The 22,345-nt window shown below is 42.1% G+C and overlaps 2 protein-coding genes across 7 annotated transcripts in view; one reads left to right on the top strand and one right to left on the bottom strand.

The window, feature by feature from the left end:
• Positions 1 to 203, bottom strand: part of MTBP (MDM2 binding protein) — a 62,541-nt gene extending 62,338 nt beyond the window's left edge. For all 4 annotated transcript variants that reach the window (XM_008171640.4, XM_042861017.2, XM_024108239.3 and 1 more), the window contains exon 1: positions 65 to 203. In XM_008171640.4, coding sequence (XP_008169862.2) covers positions 65 to 140 — 76 coding nt within the window. In that variant the 5' untranslated portion in view covers positions 141 to 203. The remainder of the gene's footprint in view (positions 1 to 64) is intronic.
• The window catches only part of MRPL13 (mitochondrial ribosomal protein L13), a 53,659-nt gene continuing 31,452 nt past the window's right edge, over positions 139 to 22,345 (top strand). The window contains exons 1-4 of one of the 3 annotated variants that reach the window (XM_042861019.2): positions 139 to 315; positions 1,535 to 1,658; positions 13,530 to 13,623; positions 14,934 to 14,994. In XM_042861019.2, the coding sequence (XP_042716953.2) occupies positions 139 to 315; positions 1,535 to 1,658; positions 13,530 to 13,623; positions 14,934 to 14,994 (456 nt within the window). Of the gene's footprint in view, positions 316 to 572; positions 686 to 1,534; positions 1,659 to 13,529; positions 13,624 to 14,933; positions 14,995 to 22,345 lie in introns of those variants that run through there. The other 2 variants (XM_005303367.5, XM_005303369.5) reach the window with 2 other exon arrangements.

Here is a 22,345-nt window from a genome sequence, read left to right as displayed (position 1 = left end):
TGCGGTACGCGAGCTCCTCGGCCCAGGGCTCTCTGGCCACCCCCCGATCCCCGCTCGCCCGCACCTGCTACGCGCTCAGCGCCGCCGGGCCGAGGGGCTCTCCGCTCCTCCCAGCTCACGAACAGCAGGTACCGGTCCATGGCCGCGGCCGGGCACCTCCCGGGGACGCTCAGCAGCCGGCGCTACCGCCGCCAGCCTCTCCCGCCCCCGCCGCCCCCGCTTCCGCTTCCTACCGCCGGGACCGAGTCCGGCAGCGAACCCGCTCCCCCGGCGCGCCGCCAATCCGCCATGGCCAGCTACACCAAAGCGGCCCAGGTGAGTGGCCCCTCCGCGCCCCCGGGCAGGGCTCCTCGCCGGCTGAGGGGACGCGGGAGCTCCACGGGCAGGCCGCCGAGGCGGCTCCTCTCTCGGGGGGCGCGGGCGGGCTCTACCCCTCACTGGCTGCGTGTCCTCGCCTGGCGCCCCCTCTCCACAGCGGGGACTGGGGCCCTCTCCCCTGGAGCTGTGTTGTCCCTGGCCTACGGTGCGAGAGCCGGCTGCGTCCTCCAGGCCGGGGCGTTTCCTGGTGTAAGTGCCCCGCTTCCCGGGGAGGAGTTTGCCCCCTTCTGCCTGTGGAGAGCGGCAGGCAGGCGGCTGCAGAGAACGGAAAGGAAGGGCTGCACTTCCCTAGCCGTTTTCCCTGCGGGTAAAGCTTCCACGCGTGGCTGTATTTACCCTCCCTGGAGAGACGAGTAGAGCTCATCGTGCCCACGTGGGGCAGCTAATTTTGTAGGGCAGCAAGTAATATGGCAGGTACAGAAAGGAAGGAACAAACATAGGCTTTAATCTTGCAAACGCTTAGGCCGGGATTCTGCCAACGATCGGCACCTCTCTTGGGGCAGTAGTACAATTAAGCTTCTGCATAAATGTTTGTAGTAGATGGTGCCTACGTGGCTGCAGGATTAAGTAAAGTTAAGTAAGTGTGTAAATGTTTGCAGGGTGTTACCTATGAAAGTCTATGTGTAAATGTTGTTAGGGTGTTACCTATGAAAGTCTACAGTACTATTCCTGCTAATCCCGTGCTTCACTAATGAAGCGCTTGCACGGTCAGAGATCGTGCCCCCCAATGAAAATAAAGCAGTCAGAATTATGATGGCCTATAACTCTTCTTATCTTGTTAGTTAGCAGTAATTTATAAAAGGACATCTAGATTTTGAAAACAATACCAGAAAGTGGAAAAGACCTCTAGTTATTTCCTCATAGCATTATCACGGTTGAAGATAATTTATACAGCACTTTACAGTTTCTCCCACCCTTTCTTAAAATCTTAAGGAAATATAATTGAACATTAATGTTTGTATGGTATTTAGAAAAAGTGATTAAAGTTTTTTTTCCTAAAAAATAATTTATATGTTGGTTAAAATCATGATAGTTAATCTCTAAAATTAAAATTATTTTCTTGTAAATATCTAACATGATTGTGGTATTATGGAGTTATTTAGGCTGAGTGTATTTATTTTACTACATTAACTACAACTTTGTCAATCTTCTTTAGCAATGGGCTACTTTTGCCAGAGCCTGGTATCTCATAGATGGGAAGATGCAACCACCTGGAAAACTTGCAGCAGTGAGTGTAATCAGACTTCAGGGGAAGCATAAACCTATGTATCATGCGCTAAGTAAGTATTGTAGTAAACTGAGGCAAGCTTGATTTCCTTCACTTGTATGTTTCCTTTCCTTTAAATTTCATTCATCATATTTTTTTTAAGTTTGTGTTTTCTGTATTCTTTACAAACTTTGGCTCACCATTTTGTCCCCACCTTCATTTTTATCTCCCTGAGGCTTTGTGTCATTGAACTATTCTTTCATATAAAAGTAGGCTGTGTATTATTTAATACTGAACAGTTATGTTGCACTAGCACTTATGGGTCTCATTTTTCTAGATGTTGTATAAACACATAGTCCCTGGCCTATGTTTAAGCTTCTCTGGGTAGGGATTTTGTACTGCATCTAGCATAATGGAGCCATGAATCTGGTTTGAGGCCTCTGAGCAACTTCTGTAAAACAGATAATAATAGTAATATTCCCTACACTGTGCATCATATATGGAAGCAAATGCCAGTCAGCTGTGAAAGCATGGAAGAGGGGAGCGTAGTCTAACATGCTAAGCCAATTCCATCAATGACAATCCTCTCTGCATGAAGATAAGGTTGGAGCTTTGCCAGTATGTGATTGGTTGAAGAGAGGTGGACGCTAAGCCAGAGCACCAATGTTCTTTGCAGCTTGTTGACTTTTAAACCACTGAATCTTCCAGCAGAAAAAATAGCTTATTTCGTAAGGTAACTAAAAATCAAATTTATATTTATTTTGGCACACCTGAAGTCACCAGTCAGCCCCTTTTCACAGAGGGCCCGAAGTTTATGGAGAGACTCTTACTGAATTCAGTGGATTTTGTATCAGGTCCTTGATGCTGTACAGTCTGGGGATCCATGTGGGTAAACCCCTACACCCATGTGAAGGTTCCCATTGCCTTCACTGAGGCATTGCACAGGCAATGAGAGGATCAGCCCACCTGGAGCAACTTAAAGAATTAGAACTAATGTAGACAGTATTTTTGTTCTTTCTTTTGTTTGTTTGTTTGTTTTTTTGTTTTTCTTCAGACGTGTATCAAGTTTTACTTTTTTAATCCCACTCCAGTGGAAAGTGTTTTAAAATATATTCCTAATTTATAAATTTACTAGTAGCTGCAAGTCTGTGCTGTTGCACAGGTATCATTTGTAAAGTTGTGTGTAAAAAAAGCAGAAAATAGCTGGATAGTAACAGACTGCGAATCTGGTGATATTCTAAACAAAAAGAGTTGTCAGCCATGCTTATATCTGTTTCCATCGCTTCACACTGACTGAACAGAAATTCTAGGCTTCTGAGTGATGTTTGTGGTTTTTGTTGTGTGTGCTGGTTGGGTCAATTTGTGTGCAGTTCTGGGAGAGTTGTGTGGATTTCTGCAGGTACCAAACGAGGGTGTGAGTGCATTGATGGGCTCCGTGTTTTGGGGATTGTGTTGATTTGAATGGATGGCAAATGGAAGGTATGCTGGAGTGTGCAGTCTTCCTTTTACAACCAATGAAACTGTTGCACGCAAATTAGCTGTAAATGGGGTGGTGATTGGTTGAGTCACATTTGACATCACAATGGTCTAGGACTCTTGGCATGGTATAGATACATGCATTAGGCCATGTCTACCAAGTTTTGCTGATGCAAGTTTCATTGGCTTACATAGAATCATAGGACTGGAAGGGACCGCGAGAGGTCATCTAGTCCAGCCCCCTGCACTCATGGCAGGGCTAAGTATTATCTAGACCATTCCTGACAGGTGTTTGTCTAACCTGCTCTTAAAAATCTCCAGTGATGGAGATTCCACAACCTCCCTAGGCAATTTATTCCAGTGCTTAACCACCTTGACATCGGCCACCGTTGGTATATCACTTGTGCATGTGCGTATTTGGATCCTTGCATTGGCGCTGCTTGTACTTACCAGGAGCGCTTGTGTTGCTGCACAGTACATTGTACCCTGGGTAAGTATCCCAGTGTGCAGCCTGCCACTGTTGAGCACATTGTCTTTTGCGTAGTTTTGGCAAAGCATGGTTGGCTAGAAAAGACTCATGCAAGGGTGACTGGGAGGAAGGGGTCAACTTCCCATAATGTAGTGTTCTCCATCCCATAATATCATGTTTATCTCATAATTTTTGCACCTGTTTTCAATTTCCCACAAACCTACATGGGACTTGCTTCTGTCAGAGATGGCAGACAGTGACATGGAGCCTGTACCACTTTGCACTATTGTCATGAGTGTTTCAAGCGCAGCACACATGATCCTTTGGTATTTGCAGAGCTGCAAGAAGAACCACAAGGAACACGATTTTCTGGTGATAAGTTTGCTGTGGTACATAGCAAGAACCAATTCAAGGTTGTTGGTGGCATTCTTGGAGCAGCTGCAAATGGTGGAGTGCCACTTCTGGGACCGAGAAAATGAGCACTGACTGGTGGGATCCCATCCTAATGCAGGTTTGAGATGACAAGCAGTGGCTGCAGAACTTTTGGATGCGTAAGGCCAGTTTCCTGGATCTGTGTGCTGAACTTGTCACAGCCATCTAATGCAGGGACCCCAAACTGAGAGCTGCACTAACAGTGGAGAAGCAAGTGGCAATCATACTGTGGAAACTTGTTATGCCAGATTACTTACCAGTCAGTGGGAATTCATTTTGGAGTGGGAAAATCCACTGTGGGGGCCATTATCATGGAAGTGTACAGGGCCATTAATAGTCTCCTGCTACACAGAACTCTGACTCTCAGCAATGTGGAGAACATAGCGGGTGGCTTTGCAGCTGTGGGGTTCCCAAGCTGCGGTGTAGCAATAGATGGGATACACATCCTTATTTTGGCCCCAGAGCACCTTGCTACAGAGTACATCTACAGGGCTATTTTTACATGGTTATGCAAGCTCTGATGGATCACCGGTGGTGCTTCACTGGCTGGTCAGGAAAGGTGCATGCTGTTTGTGTATTTAAGGACAGAGTACTCTTCAGAAAGCTACAAGAAGGAGCCTTCTTTTCCAACCACGGATTACCATTGGCGGTGTTGAAATGCTAATAGGGATCCTGCCTACCCTGGCTCTTGAACCTGTATCCGGGCCATCTTGATAACATGAAGGAAAGATTCAGCTACAGGCTCAGCCGGTGCAAATGACAGTTGAATGTGCTTTTGGTAGATTGAAAGGATGCTGGTGGTGTTTACTCACCAGATTGGATCTCAATGTGGAAAATATCCCAATAGTTATAGCTGCCTGTTGTGTCCTGCATAATATTTGTGAAACAAAGGGGGAAATGTTGCTGCAGGTGTGGAGGTAGTACGTCTGTCTGTTGAATTTGAACAGCTATCAGATGATCTATGTGGCTTAGGGAGGTTTTGAAAAAGCAGTGAGCCACAGGAATGTGCTGTAGTGTACTGTGCTCAACCTGGCGTCGCAGTTTGGGGCTTGTATCAGAGTTGTGTCATGCTTGCTTCATACCTGTGCATATATCACTTGACAGTGCAAGCTGGGATGCCTCTTGTACAGTTATGACTACACTGTTTAGCACTGATCCTATTGGTTATGGGTGTACCAGACCACTACTTTCACTGCCAGCAGGCATTATACACCATCTGTTGTAAACTAATAAAGATGAATAACTTTCAAAACAAAACTTTCATTTATGAAAACAGCTCCAAAAAACCCACACTTAAGTTCGTCAGCTTTAACTTAAGAACATTTAGGAACCTTAGTAAATAAGAGGAAGGAACATTGATGTCCTTTGTAGCTACACATACATGAGTCGAAGCTCTCACAGATCAATGTAAGTGAAGCTGCGGTTGTCCATGCCTTTCCGAGGTTTGCGTTGGTAGGTGTATCAGGCCATGAGGAGAGCTGATGGGGGGTACAGGGAGGTGCAGTTCTCCACAGATGGCAATGGGAGTTGAGCCCTGGATTGTTGAACCTGGAGATCCACAAGAGTCTGCAGCATCTGAGTTGGCTGCCTTTACTGGTGCATGTCCCTCTCCTTTTCCTGCATCTTTCTGCTGTTGCACTTTCCTTCTCCATGCAGTCTGGAATATTCACCCCCCAGAACCTCTGTTCTAGGTCTGTAGCAGCACTGGCTTGCAGGATCTCACAGAACATGTCCTTCCACGTCCTCTTTTTGTTCTCCTCCTTATCTGGGTCAGTCATTCTGCTGGTGTGGAGGGGGAACCCCTCAAGGCTGCATCAGCCACAGCTACAGATAAAAAACATAGAGGTACCATTGTTAGTATAGTAGGAACGGAAAGCAAAATTTAAGTTGTGCTTGTTCCTATTGCCACTCTCAGCTCAAACCTTCATGAGTATGACCTGCCAGGGGTAAGGGAAACAAGGAGGGAGTTTCTCAGTTGCATGAAACTGAATATAGGGCACTGGCACTGAATACTGGCACCATTTCCTACAGGAGGTGGTGATGTTAGCTGATATCTCACTCCTGAAGGTAACAAATGCAGAGAGAGCACAGCTGCTGCTAGCATCCCGAAGTCACCTGGAACAGTATGCCACTAGCCTGTTTTCAGCAATGGTGCCTGCCAAAGTAATCACCAACTGGCATGGGAAAGTGGCCCATTGCAGAGGAAGAAATAAGGCTGCCAACCTTAGAAACCTTTGGGAAAGGATTGCAGAATACTTCCATGGAAGTTCCATCGAGATCTCTCAGAAGAATTCAAGGGACATCCCTGTGGACATAAACAAACTGCTCCACAGCCCACCCGCCCCCCGCTCCCTTCCACCTTACTCTAGAGGAGAATGAAGAGCAGATAGAAACTTTCTCTCTTTGTTGTACCTCTACCTCTTGTAGTATGAATAAATTAATGAAAAGTCAATAGCTGTGTCCTGCTAATTTTGGGATGCCGTCACTGTAATTGGAAATTTATTTACACATTTACCCAAAGTTCGTTCCCCTGTAATGTGCTTGCTCATGCTCGATTGCAGGGACTGGCTGGACTGCAGTGGAATCAAAAACGGTTCCTGGCACACAGCACAGCTGAACCCTTCATCACCTGTCTCCCATATTCCTCATCCTCATTGTTCATAGCAGGAGCCTGTGACTCGAGCTCCTCACAGTTCTCCGCAGTGGTGTGCAGCATGGTGGTAGGGTCTCTGCCAAGTATGGCGTGCAGCTCTTTGTAAAAGTGGGCAGTCTGTAGGTCAGCGCTGCATCGATTGTAGGCCTCTCTGACTCCCTGGTTTGCCTGCCGCATTTCTGTGGCTTTCATGCAGCACTACTGCTGGTCCCTATCATACCCTTCTACTTCTCTCCTGAGCAATCTGCTTATGGATGTTAATATTTCTGTGGCTGGTTCGGAGCTGTGCCTGCACATCCTCTTCTCCACACAGGCCCAGGAGATTCAATATCTCCCATCTGCTCCAGGCAGGTGTGCGTCTAGAGCATGTAGCCGGCATACTCAGCTGGGCTGTTGCGCACAAGAACAAAAAGCAGCTCACCAAGCTGGGCAACCAGGAAATGACATTTCAAAAATTCACAGGGGTTTTAAAGGCAGGGTGGGGGGCTTCTGGTCTGCGCGAGTCCTAGACAGTGGAGTTAACAATTGTGACCGGAGTGGTCAGTGTCAGGCATTGTGGGACAGCTGCTTGAGGACTGTTAGGGTAACACGGCATCTACACTTGTCCTGCACCAACCTCCATACGTTGACCATGGGTCGAGCCACTCAGGGAGCTGGTGTTATATGCCATCATAATGGGCCACTTTACATCTGTGGGAGTTAAATTTAATTGTAGACTTGTGCACAGTTAGGTCAATACAACGTGGCTTATGTCGACCTATCTTTGTAGTATAGACCAGACCTTACTGTTGCTATACCTCATGGGTATAATTCGTAAAGTAAGAATGGCGAAGAACTTAAAAATTGGATGGTAAGAGTCAGCAAAACTTAGTGATGATTCAGCCTGGTGATATTCTGAACAAAAAGAGCCCTCAACTATGCTGTAGCTGTTTCCATCGCTTTACACTGACTCTACAGACATTTTAGGCTTTAGAGTGACACACATAGTGATATTCCTGGAATTTTCTTATATAGATTTTGTTTAAAATCTATTGTGATTACACCTCACTATGTTAAAAGAGATTAGAACAACAAGTATCTATTTTTTTCAGTTTTACTTTGTGCGTTTGACAACACAATATGGCTGTGTAGGGGGCCAGGGTGGCTGCCCTCCGAACCTGAGGGTAAAGGGCCTTTCCCTCAGCCTGAGTGGGCGGGGCCAGCCCAAGCTTGCTCCACCCCCCGGAAGGGCAGGGGTGGAACAGGAAGTATAAAGGGCGGGGTCCTTAGCTCAGTTAGGGCAGCACCAGGGAGGGAGGCAGACACAGACTGTGGGCTGCTCCCTTCAGAGCCTGCTGCCACACCAGGGGAGGCCCTGGACCCATGGAAACCTCACCTGGAGGACGGACTGGGGCTGCCAGGACTGCCTGCTGCCGAGTACCCAGAGGAACTGGAGGAGCCGGAGGGGGAGCGGGAGCTGCCAGCAGCCGAGTACCCAGAGGAGCTGGAGGAGCCTGAGCCTGAGGGGGAGCCGGAGCTGCCAGCAGCGGACTACCCCGACGCACTCACGGGACCAGAGGGATTCGGGCGAGCAATCGGGTAGGAAGTAGCCCAGGGACAGAGCTGCACAGTGGTGAGTCTATGTAGCGGGACGACCCCGCTGACCCAGTGGTGGGACCCTCGTTCTGCCACTGTCAGGGCCCTGGGCTGGAGCGCAGTGGTGTAGGGTGGGCCTGCGCTCCCCTACCCGGCAGAGCCACGCCGGGACCTTTGCCGGCGCTCCCCTGCCTGAGGGGCGCGCTACTGACCTTTGCCGGCGCTCCCCTGCCTGAGGGGCGCGCTACTGACCTTTGCCGGCGCTCCCCTGCCTGAGGGGCGCGCTACTGACCTTTGCCGGCGCTCCCCTGCCTGAGGGGCGCGCTACAGACTCTGGCTGGCGGCCGCCCCGCCGCTAATTCCCCGCTGACGGAGGCGTGACCCAGGCCGGCCAGTGACCTCATAGCTCCCCACCGCCCCCTAGCGGGTAGGTGGGCCAACGCCGATCACAGGCTGCTTGTGGTTTGGCAGCATTGTTTTACGTATATAACTGAGTAGTTCACATAACAGAGAGAGAAACATTTTTAAAAATAGCAAAATATTATTGTGAAACCAAAATAATATGAAAGTGAACACAAGGACAAGTATAGTAACTGAAACTACTTTTTAACTTTTTTTTAAATTGACAGATTAAAATATATCAGATTGGTTGCCCCTTTATGTAAAACCCATAACAAAATTGTTCATTAAAAGCTACTTCCTTTTAAAATAGAATTTTCAAAATATATTATATTAATAAAATGTTTCTCATCTCTTCTTTTAAATACATTTCAAATATCTATTTTAATTTAAACCAAAAGATTTGTCTCCCTTCCAGCCAGGCTGGCTAGTCTGCAGTAAAGGATTGTGACCCCATTGTGCCAGGTAATTGTACAAAAAGATGGTCCCTGTCCACAATGCTGAGATTGTGACGTGGAAAATCTTTCCATGGCCCTTGTGCAAATTATCGCAAAGATTTAGTAAGGCTAAAAGAAACACTGACACTTTCAACCCTTGTGTGCACACTAAGTTCAGGGGTCTTTTATTAAATATGAATCTTTTGAGTTGACAACCCTGTGTTCCAAAACCTTATCTGTATTGCTATCATTTGTTGATATTGTCTTTGAAATAACGAATCTAATATTGGTTTCTGCTGGGTATACATTTTTTCACAATTAATTTTCATGTGAAAATTTAGATTAGTTGTTGTTTTTCATAGCAGAAAGTATAACTTACAATCTGATTGTAGATGTGATTTGAATGTGAATTTTAAAACTGCAAAACAACTTTTAGCCACAAGATGTCACTTGAGACCAAACTTTCCTGAAAATTAATGTTTTTGATCATTCACTGCAAAAGATCATTCAACTTCACATTCATTCAATTTTTAACTTCTGGGCAGGGAAGAAAGGTTGTTTCCAGAAGGATTTTATTTGGTTTGCTGCTTTTGATGAAACAGGTTAAAATCTTTTTAATAAGATAACAGTACTTTTAATCTGTAAAGCACCACTTAAACAGTATTGCACACAGGATACTGTATTTAATACGTTCATTTATTATGCAAGTAGCGTTTGATGTAGTGTCTTGAACACTTAGTTTTTTAATGTGATTATTATGTTTCTGGAGGCTAGTGCGGGTGCGAGATTAGTGATATGTAAAAGAGCAGTGTCCGTATGGATTTCCATTTTGCATCGTTTATTGCTTCGTGATGCTGGAAGTGCAGACTATTTTTTTTTTTTAATTATTAACATATTCTCAGAACTTTGAGATTTCAATATCTTAAATGGAATAAAACTGAATTTTCTGTCAATTGCTTCTGTTCAATAAAACTCTTCTATTTATTTATTGTTTTTCCAAGTATACTGAACTGAATTCAAACTCAGAGGGAGGGAAGAAATTTGATTTCATGTAAACTTATCTTGCATTTAAGCCGTGAACAGTGGTATACTTTTTCCGCAAATTTCAAAACTTTAGATAAAATTATACCACACACATTACACCATGCATTCAAGAGCATAAGAATATTGATCATGTTCACTGTATTTTTTGTTCCCATAATTAAAGTTAAACATTGATACTTAACTGTTATTAAAACTTCTTAGAAGATGAAATAAATCTAACAAAAGCAATTAAAGGAAACCAAAATGCACTTGGTAATTTACTGTGTTGGAGCTCAGCACAACTACCTTAAGGTGGATAATTATTCTTCACCTCTTGCAATAAAATGCTGATCAGCCTTTAGGGTGAAAACTTCATGAATTCCTTCAGTTTGTAATGTTTAGTACTTATAATGGTTAGGAGAAAGCGTTAAGACTTGTCATCTTAAAATGAACAAGAAGTTTGGCATGTAGGTTGTTAGTTTTGTAAGCTAAGTGGCAGACTGACTTGTGATCCTAGGCAGATGTCAAGCACTTTATTTAATAAAGAAGAAAACCCAAAATTCTTGTACCCCAAAACTGATGGTTTACCATTGGAAAGTAATTAATGAAGATTTAAGGTCTTGGTCTTTTCCTTGTGTGTGTGTGTGTGTGTATGTTTCTTGGGAAATATTAATTAAACTTAAAATATGACAAATCAATTATATATCATGAGAACCGGCAGAAAACCTTTTTCCTCCAGTACAGTTCATTGGGTCTACGCTGCAGGAGCTGTCAACAAATTTTGAGCTTAATTGTGCATATAATACCATTTTCCCTTTTTCCTACTGTTGAATGAGGACACCTCTGAAGTGTTACAGGAACAGAGCATACTATTTAAAGACAAGAAGAATACTGTGTCCAACTGAAAGTGCAAGGGATTCCTGAGATATGTATAGGCTTGGTCTTTCCACCAAGCTGCAGTGGTTTAACTGAAGGTGTGATGTGTGAATAATGTTAATTCTTTTTATGCTATCATGTAAACTAAACACATATAGGCCAGTTTTAAACCAGTGTAAGTGTGTTCACACAGGATTTTTCACTGAACAAAATCAGCTTTAAACTGATTTTAGGTTTGGTCGTTTTTTAAAGCAACTTGTCGTAAGAAAGACGTTAAATAAACAAATTACAAATTGGGTTATGATGTCTACTTCTAATAAAAATCTTCTTGGGATTTTCAATGGTCCGGACCTTTGCTTTATCTCTAATCCGAAAGTTGGCACCTCCAGTAACATACTGGTTCAATATTGGCTCAAATGGTAGACTGACAATTATTGAATCGCCTAATGACCCTGTTTAGTTTGTGAGACCAGACTTGCTCATAAGTTACAAGGCTGCAGGTTCATGAGGATTTGGATCTGTAGGAGAGTAGAAGTGCAGGTGCTAACAGAAAACTTTATCCACCAGCCACAGCACATGAAACCTTCAGCCTTGTAGGATAAAATCTGACAAAAGTGTAGCTGCTGATGTCGAAGATTTTCTCCAACAGCAACTGCTGGTGCATAAACTTTCAATTTTGAAGAATAATTGCTAAAAATGATCTTAAATCCATTTTTCCTCCCAGAAACCTACAAATTATACCAGATTTCATCCGAATTCACCTGCCTTCCATATTTTGTGTAGATAGACAATATTTTGTAAAAGTGATCAGTCAGCAATGACAGGTCACATTGCCAAGGACAATTTTCCGCCAGAACTCAAAAAGAGAAAAGTAGTTGTAAAGAGAAAATGGGGGAAAATACATAGAAAATTCAAGGGGCATAAAAACTGAAATTTCACCCCAAATGACTATCTACTTCTAGAGAAAAACAAACATTTTACATTTTAAGTCCATTTAACAGTGGAACCCTAGCTATGGTGTGTCTACCAGCTAGTTACACAGCTACTCAGAGTACTTTTTAAAGAAAAGTATTTAAATGCCTAGGTAGTGTGTCAAATTTAAAATACCTTCCTGCCAAAATGAACAAGTAGAAAAAATAAAATGGTAGTTGAAAGATTAGATTAAAGTTTAGATTTGTATGATAGACACTGTAGCAGATGTCGACAGTAGGCTGAATATTAAGGATTTTTTTTAAAACAGTAACATTTGTGTCTTTTAATCCTTTTCATGTAAGTTTTAAATAATATACATTTACTTGTGCAGGCTCTGTAAAGGCAACTAAGACTTTCATGGAGGGGAATATTTTACTCAAGAAATCATGATCTGAGCTAAACTGCTGAGAGCAAACATGAAGTGACATTGAAAATAAAATGACGCAGACCCCTTAGCAAACTCCTGTAGATTTTCTGGATGTATGTAGTAAGGAATATAAGTTTGGGAGATCTTTTTCTTCACAACAATGTTTGTTTTGCATTGTCAGTTTCTTCAAATATTAATCATATTTTTATTATACTTTAATATGGCATTTTTTAGACTAACTGGTTAAATCTCAATATGGAAATGAACTCCAGGTGAATCATCTTCCAAAGATCTGAATTAACGAGATAGTAATGGCTCATCAAATTTTATTTATTTATTTTATTTTAGAAAACTTGCACTTGTTTCACAGTTATTATACATGGAATTTAGTAAAAAGAATTTTAGTCACATTTTATTTAATATGGGAGATCTATCAAAATTTCTAATGCTTGAGAAGTAATAGAATACAGGGATTTTTTCATTTTGGTACTTATAGATGGGACGGATCCTCTCTATATAGCAGGCAAATTTTCATATTGCGCCCATTTGTGTATTTTATAATACTTAGTCCTGCCACGAGTGCAGGGGACTGGACTAGATGACCTCTCGGGGTCCCTTCCAATTCTATGATTCTATATTGTAACACACAACTCTACTTGATTTTTAGTACAAATGCTTCAGTCTAGCACAAAGCTAATGACTTCAAATCTTTCTTTTAGTTTCCAATATATATTTTAGCTATAGGTCCTAAGATTGTTTCATACTAATATATTTCTAGTCCAAAATTCAGTATTATGAAAAAGCGTTCATTATGAAATTGTTCATTATGAAAAATTGTTTTAGAAATCTAAAATTAATTTAATTCTGCTTTAAAAATTGATCTTTAGTTTGTGTTTAATTTGTTGACATTGATTTTTGGTAGTGTAGAGCAAACATATAGTATACTGAATAAAATGAACTGTTACCCTGTGAGTTAAAACATGCAAATCTTACTCATGCAAATTGCATTGACTTAAACTACCCACACTGGTTTAAAAAAAAAAAAAAAATTATTCACCCACCATTTAACATGGTGATGATGATGAAAAAAGTGAATAAATTCTCTGTTTATGGCTAGATTTTTATTTTAAAGGTGATGCTTTTCAGTGATTGTTTCATTTGAGACATAATTTGATATTTGCTCTGTTTCTGTGAGTAATTTTGTGAGGACATTTTTATTGCCCTTGTGATATCTCCTATTGAAATTTCTATCATTTATAATCTAGGTGACTGTGGAGACCATGTCGTCATAATAAACACGAGACACATTGCATTTTCTGGTAACAAATGGGAACAGAAAGTATATTCTTCTCACACAGGGTAAGTGTTCCATGATTTGATAGTAAATGCTCAAAGAAGTTAGTAGTAGAGATTGATGCTGAAGTCTGTTTTGCTTAACTATAAAATGTGAATTCAAAGGAAATTCCTCTTATGTGGGTTATAAATCTTGTGTTCTGTTAAATGTCTCTGTCCACCCTGGCACAATATGTATTGCTAGGGAAATAATCTGAGATACAAGATGTCAGAAGAAGGCATAAGTTAAATTTGCCTTGCAAAACAATCTTACTGGATGGAGGTGAAGCCAAAGAACAGGAATATCATTTTAATTAAATAGCAAAACGGATTTTTTTTTTTTTTTTGGTCTAAAACACTAAAAAAGCCAACTAAACAAAAACCAACAATTTAAGAGGAGTGCAGAAGTCATCTTGAGTTATGTCAGTAGACCAAAGGGCAAATAGCAAGATCAAGATCATTTTCCAGTGCAAACAGTTTAACTGAATAAAGATAAAGAAGGCATTTTGATGTTAACAAGATTACATCTGAGTGATTTAAACCTCTCTAAAAATCACTGAGAAAACTTTTAAGACATGAGGTATTATGGAGACAAAATTGATGTATATGCTTCAGTAATGGTTATTTCCCAAGCTTCTGTATTTAGCACTGGCAGGAATAATTTGTTTCTGGGTGGAATTCTAATCAGTCAGTCACAGCAAATAAGAACAGTTGCTCCCATGTTTCTAACATGACCACGGTAGTTGGTTTATCTCTAATTATTAAAATAGATCTATTCTGATCCATTGAAGTAATAGAAAGTCCCCCATTGACTTCAATAGGCTTTGGACCAAATCCATAGTTCAGATTAGTAGTTGGAAAAAATACCAAATTTGTAGGACCTGATAAGATTTATAACTGCAGTAAACCCATCATCTTCCCCCATAAAGCTTACAGTCTAGGTAAATGATAACTTGTAACAAGTGGACAAGACAAACAAAAGTAGATTGAGGAACAGAGGGCAAGGTAATGAGAATAAGCTGTTTGTTGGGATAATAGCTTGTGCATGATGTAATTTGCAACCTGCCTAGCTGTGATCAGCTGGCAATTTTTTATTTATTTATTTTTAGTTCAAACTTTTCAGCTTTGTGTATTGATCTGCTTGGATCCATGAAAGGCATTTATGTAAAATTTATAATACTCAAGTAACATGTTACAAATATAATTCAACAATGAGTATTAGTGAAAAAGTGTTTACAGAATCAAACACTGTATTTGAAAAAAAAATCTGTCTTTTTTAACTGTTTTATTTTGTTTCCCTATCTTAATATTAAATATGTTCTTTGGCTGTTTTTTAGTTATCCAGGTGGCTTAAAACAAGTGACAGCAACGCAGCTTCACCTAAAAGATCCAACAGCAGTAAGTAACCTCTTTTTCATTTTAACTTTTGCTTTCCTTAGTTAGTTTAGGGGAACTATTTCATCATATTGACTTGCTATTCCTCTGATGGACAAAAAACTGAATCAAGCTCTTCCATTTGCCCTTTCACCAAACCTTACTTAGAAAAAAAAAACCTCTAGTTACTGCAAAGGTGGAAAATAGAAATTTTGGTGTTTAGCTTATAGTTTGGATCTCCTGACTGACCAGCTACTCTCTTCTCCACTGTATCACTCCTCTGTTGTGAGTTCTGTCTTCCCCTTCCCACCTTTTTCTTCATGTATTCACTCTTTCACCTTCTCCTCTATGCTCTCTCTCCTCTTTGGTATGGGTTCAGTTCAGCTCATGCTTAAATGCTCTCCTAAACAGGGATACTTTACTGAATTGGTGGCCTAAATCTGTGTCATCGTGTCTGTTTCTCCTCATGCCTTATCTTTCTACGTTCCTTCTTTCCTCTTTGGTTTTTGTCCTTTTCCCTGATTTTTCTCTCCCTCACTCCTCCTGTGGTGGCCTCCCCAGCCATATGGTATAGGACACTGGTGAGCCACCTGCAGGCCACATGTGGCCCATCAGGGTAATCTGATTGCAGGACGCAAGACATTTTGCTGACGTTGATCGTCCGCAGGCATGGCCCCCAGTGGTCGTGGTTCTCTGTTCCTGGCCAATGGGAGCTGCAGGAAGCGGCAGCCAGCACGTCCCTGCAGCCCACCGCTTCCCGTAGCTCCATTGTCCGGGAACGACGAACTGGGGCCAATGGGAGCTGTGAGGGGCCGTGCCTGCGGACAGTCAACGTCAGCAAAACGTCTCGAGATCCACAATCAGATTACCCTGATGGGCCGCAGGTTGCACACAACTGGTATTGGAACACTGTTTATTCTTTTCAAATGCAGCCATGTTTACTGGTTAAAGTGAATTAGAATTCTGCTCTTCTTGAGGTGGGTGTATCAGACCGAGTGGGGAATACTCTGCTTCTTGCTCTTACATGCACTTTAGACAGCATGAGAAATGGAGTGCAGACCAGAGATCCTTCACCAGAAGAACTCCCTGCTGTGGGAATAATGCTCCTACACTGTGGATTACCATTTCCAACCTACTATACAAAACTAGAATAACATAGGGGGAACTAGTCAAGAGGGTAAAACAGGTTAATTTAATCAAAAATCAGTGAGATGGTAACTACTGTGAAACTAATGTTTTGTATTAACCTTTAGTATGGAGCTAAAGTGTGACAATTTTAAGGACAATTATTTCAACAGAATATTTATAATGCTGTGCTTTGTAGCTAAAACTCTGGTTCACATTATGCTATTCAAATGGGCAAATCAAGGTTTTTAACTTGGTTCATTTTTGACTGACTTCAGTTTTAAAGATTTGACCCGTTTCATAAATCACCCACCTCAAGCCAGTCTTAGCAAAGTTGTACATTGCTTAATAATCCTAGTCCTTTCTTAGCAGCCAGAAGGAATAGTGCTGATTTTAAAAAGAGAGTGCAAGACAGTACACCTGTAGCTCTCTTGCAGTGAAATTCAACAGTGGATTCTACTGATTGATTTTTAGCTGTTTTCCAATTGTATATCCTGAACATATGATGTATCCAAGAACTGGAAAATGTTGATCATGTTGAACTTGGGCCCCTGGGTAAAATCTGGGTTCAGCGTGTAATGCATAAACAGGATACTACTACTTCTGCTGAGGGAGAAGATTAATAGGTATTAATTGATAGTTTAGTATTATTGATTGCCAAGATTTTCAAAAAATGGAACCCTAACTGTGGATTTAGGCATTTAACTTCTGGTTCCTATTTTTGAAAATCTTGCCTGCTCTGGATATATAAATATGAGCTTTATGACACTAACTTGGGAAAAACATATTGGAATCTACTCCCTTGTTTTTACTGAGAGTTGTGGACATGCAGCGCCTCTGAGGATTAGACCCTGAGGGTATAGCTACACTGCAATTAAAAACCCACGGCTGGCTCATGCTAGCTGACTCGGGCTCATGGGGCCCTGTTTAATTGCGGTGTAGACGTTTGGGCTCGGAGTAGAGCCTGGGCTCTGGGACCCTGTGAGGTGGGAGAGCCCAAGCCTGGGTGTCTGCACTGTAATTGAACAGCCCCTTAGCCCGAGGCCTGTGAGCCAAAGTCAGCTGGCACGGACCAGCTACAGGTATCTAACTTCTATATAGACATACAGTAAGACACAAATCCATTAGGGCCTGATTAAAAGCCCAGTGAAGCCAATATAAAATTCCCATTGACTTCGAAAGGATTTGGCTCCAGGACATTTACATAACTAATTTAAAAACACTTGATCTAATCACACCAGATTATGTCTCTGTTGAAATATTATTGTTTGTATTGCAGTACCGTCTAGGGGCTTGTCTATACTTACGCGCTGGTTTGGCGGCTGGCAATCGAACTTCTGGGTTCGATTTATCACGTCTTGTCTTGACGCGATAAATTGAACCCAGAAGTGCTCCCCGTCGACTCCGGTAATCCTGCTCGGTGCGAGGAGTACGCGGAGTCGACGGGGGAGCCTGTCTGCCGCGTCTGGACCACGGTAAGTTCGAACTAAGGTACGTCGCCTTCAGCTACGTTATTCAAGTAGCTGAAGTTGCGTACCTTAGTTCGAATTGGGGGGTTAGTGTAGACCAGGCCTCAGAGATACAGTTATGCACCAGGATCTTGTTGTGTTTGGCACTATACATATACAGACCAAAAAGACAGTCACTGCCCCCAAAGAGCTTTGCTGCTTGTAGTCAGTTGTCTAATTGTACTCAATTAAAGCAAAACAAAAAAGCACTTAAAGAGGAGGCTCTAATATATCTGTACTGACTACCTAAACTATTATTAATTCCATGTCTAAAATGTCTCTACTTTACAATTTTTGTTTGAACTTCAGATATTAGTAGCTGAACACTGGGAGGCACTATAGCCTAATTTATTTGCAAGGGCCTGAGAACTGAATCCCTTCTGGCATTCACTCTGAGTTTTGCTTTTCTTGCCAAACTCCCATTGTTCCCAGAGAAATTAATCTAAGACAAATTCAAAGCATTACCAATATTTAAAACATGTTTGACAAAGACTCAGCAAATGGTGATCGAATTCAGAACTTCATCTTATTTAGCGAGAAAGGTGTTCTTGTGTAACAACCCTCTAAAGAACTCTGGGGGATTAACTCATTCTGTGTTCAAAGCAAAAAATCTAATTTGATGGTTAGAGAGATCAGGAAGAGATCTGATTTCCGTTTTTGTCACGTTAATAATTTAGAATAGTAGATGGTAATTTAGTATGTCAAATATTCTGTCTGTGTAGCTATTCTTGTAGATCATTCTGATCTTGATAAGTTTACTGTACCATGATGACGTAACAAGTAGTGTATCTGCAACCTGTACAAACAGTGACATGACCAAAAATAATACAGTTATCTGAATGTGCATGAAATTGTTTCTGTGAATAACTTGGATGCGTATTCTAAATTTTTTACCTGCATTTCACAGACAATATTTTGTAACTACGTGAAATGGCAAGGATGAAAGGTAGAATGGTCTAGTGGCCCAAGGACAGGACCGGAATTATAGGAAAAATCTATAAATACTACAAGGTTATACTCCATATTGAGTTGGTTCGGTGATATTCATTTATAGTTAAGAATCTATCCAGATTAGCTTCTGGTAAATTTAATTTGAACAATATTTTTGGAAGTGGAAATATATGCTAATTCACTCTTTATTTTGCTATAGACTCTAGATATTTAAGAGGAAATTTCATACTCTAAATGTAATAAAGGCACCCAAGAAAGATTTTTTGTCTCAAAGGAGAGCAGAAACTCTTTACCCTCCACATTCCATTAGCCCTCTTTTTTCCGAAAACTGTGTCCCTATTACCCGCACACTTCTTTCTCTGCCTGCTCCTGCCCGTACTTCTCAGTTCCTCTCCCTCCTCTTTTTCCTAGCTTTGAGCTTATTTCTTTCATTCTCTGCCCTTATATTTATCTCTCTGCTCTTCCCATTGTCTCTTTACTTAACCATACTTTTATTATTATTATTATTATTATTATTTGGATGGTCCCTCCGCCACCCAAACATTGACATTCTCCATGCTGCTTCAATACAAGGTCTTGTTTAAACAACATATTCTAATCAATGCTCCACTTTGTATTCCTTGCTATGTCTATACAAGTGCAGAACACAAACCTGTTATTACCAAGTAACTAAATTATAGCATGATCTCGTCAGAATTAGTATGAAAATGTTTTTTTATTAAACCATCTATCAGTAAGGTTAGCAAGTTCAACAAGAAAAATCCTATTTATATTCTATCCACTTGCACAAATAGTATTAATAAGTATTCTTTAGCTAGCAAATATGTAAATTAATTCAAAGCTTCTAAAACATTTTTAATGCTAAATAGATGTGCTGCCTTTAATTAGCAAACTATTTGCTTTCACTTAACACATGGTAGAAGTTATTTAAATTTAAATGATTAAACAATGAATAGTATTACATATTAAACAGTATTAAATGTATTAAACAGTGATTTGTCAGTACTTTTGAAATTATTAACTGTCATAGTTGGGGTGTGGGCAGTCAGGACTAGTGGGTGGAGCTGGAGTCAGCTCTCGTGAGCCACAGGTCAGAACTGGAATCAGAAGCCAGGAACCAGGCCAAGGGTCGGAGCCAAAATCAGCAGCCAAGAACCAAATCAAGGCGAAGGAGCAGGATCTGTCATAGCAGCTGGCTGGGGATCCACCTAGTTGTACGAATAACTTCCTGGTATCCCCTCCAGTGTTAACAATTCCCTTGTTACACATGGAGTAAGGGATATTCAAAGAGGCCTGCACATCCCAGAGCCTCACAGTAAGGCACTCAGATAAGATCACAGGAGTTCTAGCTTCTAGTGCTATACTCAATACATATGTTTTTTCAGGGGGCATGCATGGGGGCAGGGAGCAGGGGCACACCCCCTACTCCCCCCCTGCTAATTGGTGAGGGTACAGAATTCCTCCGGCTCTGGAGGCACGGAACATGTCCCTCCAAAGGCAGTTAAATTTAAATGCCTGTGCGTGCCTCTGTGTTCTGGTTTTGGTACAGTACAAATAAGCGATGGCCACGTTAACACCACCCTATACCGAAAACCCACCGACCGCTACGCCTACCTTCATGCCTCCAGCTTCCACCCCGGACACACCACACGATCCATCGTCTACAGCCAAGCGCTGAGGTACAACCGCATCTGCTCCAACCCCTCAGACAGAGACCAACACCTACAAGATCTTCACCAAGCATTCTCAAAACTACGATACCCACACAAGGAAATAAATAAACAAATCAACAGAGCCAGACGTGTACCCAGAAGCCTCCTGTTACAAGACAGGCCCAAAAAAGAAACCAACAGAACTCCACTGGCCATCACCTACAGTCCTCAGCTTAAACCTCTCCAACGCATCATCAGTGATCTACAACCCATCCTGGACAATGATCCCTCACTTTCACAGACCTTGGGAGGCAGGCCAGTCCTCCCCCACAGACAACCCGCCAACCTTAAGCATATTCTCACCAGCAACCACGCACCGCACCATAACAACTCTAACTCAGGAACCAACCCATGCAACAAACCTCAATGCCAACTCTGCCCACATATCTACACCAGCAACACCATCACAGGACCTAACCAGATCAGCTACAACATCACCGGCTCATTCACCTGCACGTCCACCAATGTTATATATGCCATCATGTGCCAGCAATGCCCCTCTGCTATGTACATTGGCCAGACTGGACAGTCACTACGCAAGAGGATAAATGGACACAAGTCAGATATCAGGAATGGCAACATACAAAAACCTGTAGGAGAACACTTCAACCTCCCTGGCCATACAATAGCAGATGTAAAGGTAGCCATCTTACAGCAAAAAAACTTCAGGACCAGACTCCAAAGAGAAACTGCTGAGCTCCAGTTCATTTGCAAATTTGACACCATCAGATCAGGATTAAACAAAGACTTTGAATGGTTATCCAACTACAGAAGCAGTTTCTCCTCCCTTGGTGTTCACACCTCAACTGCTAGCAGAGCACCTCACCCTCCCTGATTGAACTAACCTCGTTATCTCCATACTGATTTATACCTGCCTCTGGAAATTTCCATTACTTGCGTCTGATGAAGTGGGCATTCACCCATGAAAGCTTATGCTCCAATACTTCTGTTAGTCTTAAAGGTGCCACAGGACCCTCTGTTGCTTTTTACAGATTCAGACTAACACGGCTACCCCTCTGATTCTTGGTTTTGGTAGGAGCCACAGAGAAATGGCAAGTTAAAGCAGCAAGTGATCAGCCTGCCTTCATTTTACACCATTCTGATGCATGGCAGATCTAATTGGCTCTAGAGGAATTGCAACAGATGGTCAGAGTAAGCAAATAAATTGTTCTCTTAATTCTCTAGATAAGAAGTTTTAATGACTCTTAAATTGGCCCTTCAAGCTTAAGAGAAACAGTGATGGAGTTGGCTTGAGGCAGATCAAATCTTTCACATTTCAGAGGAATTCTACTGGGGAAAGCCAAATGAAGCAAACAAGTTTCTACTCTGTATTCTGAAACAGCCCAAGTGGATCTCAGACATCTTAATCTGTGTCACCCTTTTACCTTCAATCTTAACCTATTTCCAACACTTCAGATCTGTAATCTTCTTGATTTTTTTAGATGCCAAACATTTTGTCCCAGTAGATCAGAATCCACCCACCTTAGCACAGAAGGGTTTCCTATGCAGACAGTGAGGCTGAATACCAAAGAAGAAAGATCCTGGGTCTTTCCGGCCACAGAGAAACTTAGGGCTTGTCTTCACTACCATAAGTCAATGGAGGAGTGTTCTCCTGTTGACTTCAGTACTCCACCTCCCCGAGAGGCAGAAGCTATGTCAGCAGGGGAGCATCTCCCACCAACATAACATGGTGTAGACACCATTGTAAGCTGATTTAAAGCTATGTTGACTTAAATTACATAATTTATGTAACTTAACTAGCATAACTTAGATCGACGTACCTCCCTAGTGTAGACCAGGCCTTAGGCCATGTCTGCCCTAGTGAGCTTACAGTGGCACAGCTGTACCCATGAAGCTGCACAGCTGTAAGATCACTCGTGTAGCTCCTCTATGCCTATGGGAGAGAGCTCTCCCATCGACATACTAAAACCACTTCAACGAGCAGCGGTAGCTATGTCGGCAGGAGAAGCTCTCCAGCAGACATAGCGCTATGCACAATAGCACTTCTGCCGGCGAAATGTACAGTGCTCGCGGGGTGTGTTTTTTTTCACACCCCTGAATGACATACGTTTTGCCGGC

Source organism: Chrysemys picta, chromosome 2, assembly GCF_011386835.1.
Source record: "Chrysemys picta bellii isolate R12L10 chromosome 2, ASM1138683v2, whole genome shotgun sequence".
In the NCBI taxonomy this organism is placed as follows: Eukaryota; Metazoa; Chordata; order Testudines; family Emydidae; genus Chrysemys; species Chrysemys picta.
The sequence above is the reverse complement of the archived record's forward strand: the minus strand, read 5'-3'. Positions and strand labels throughout refer to the sequence as shown.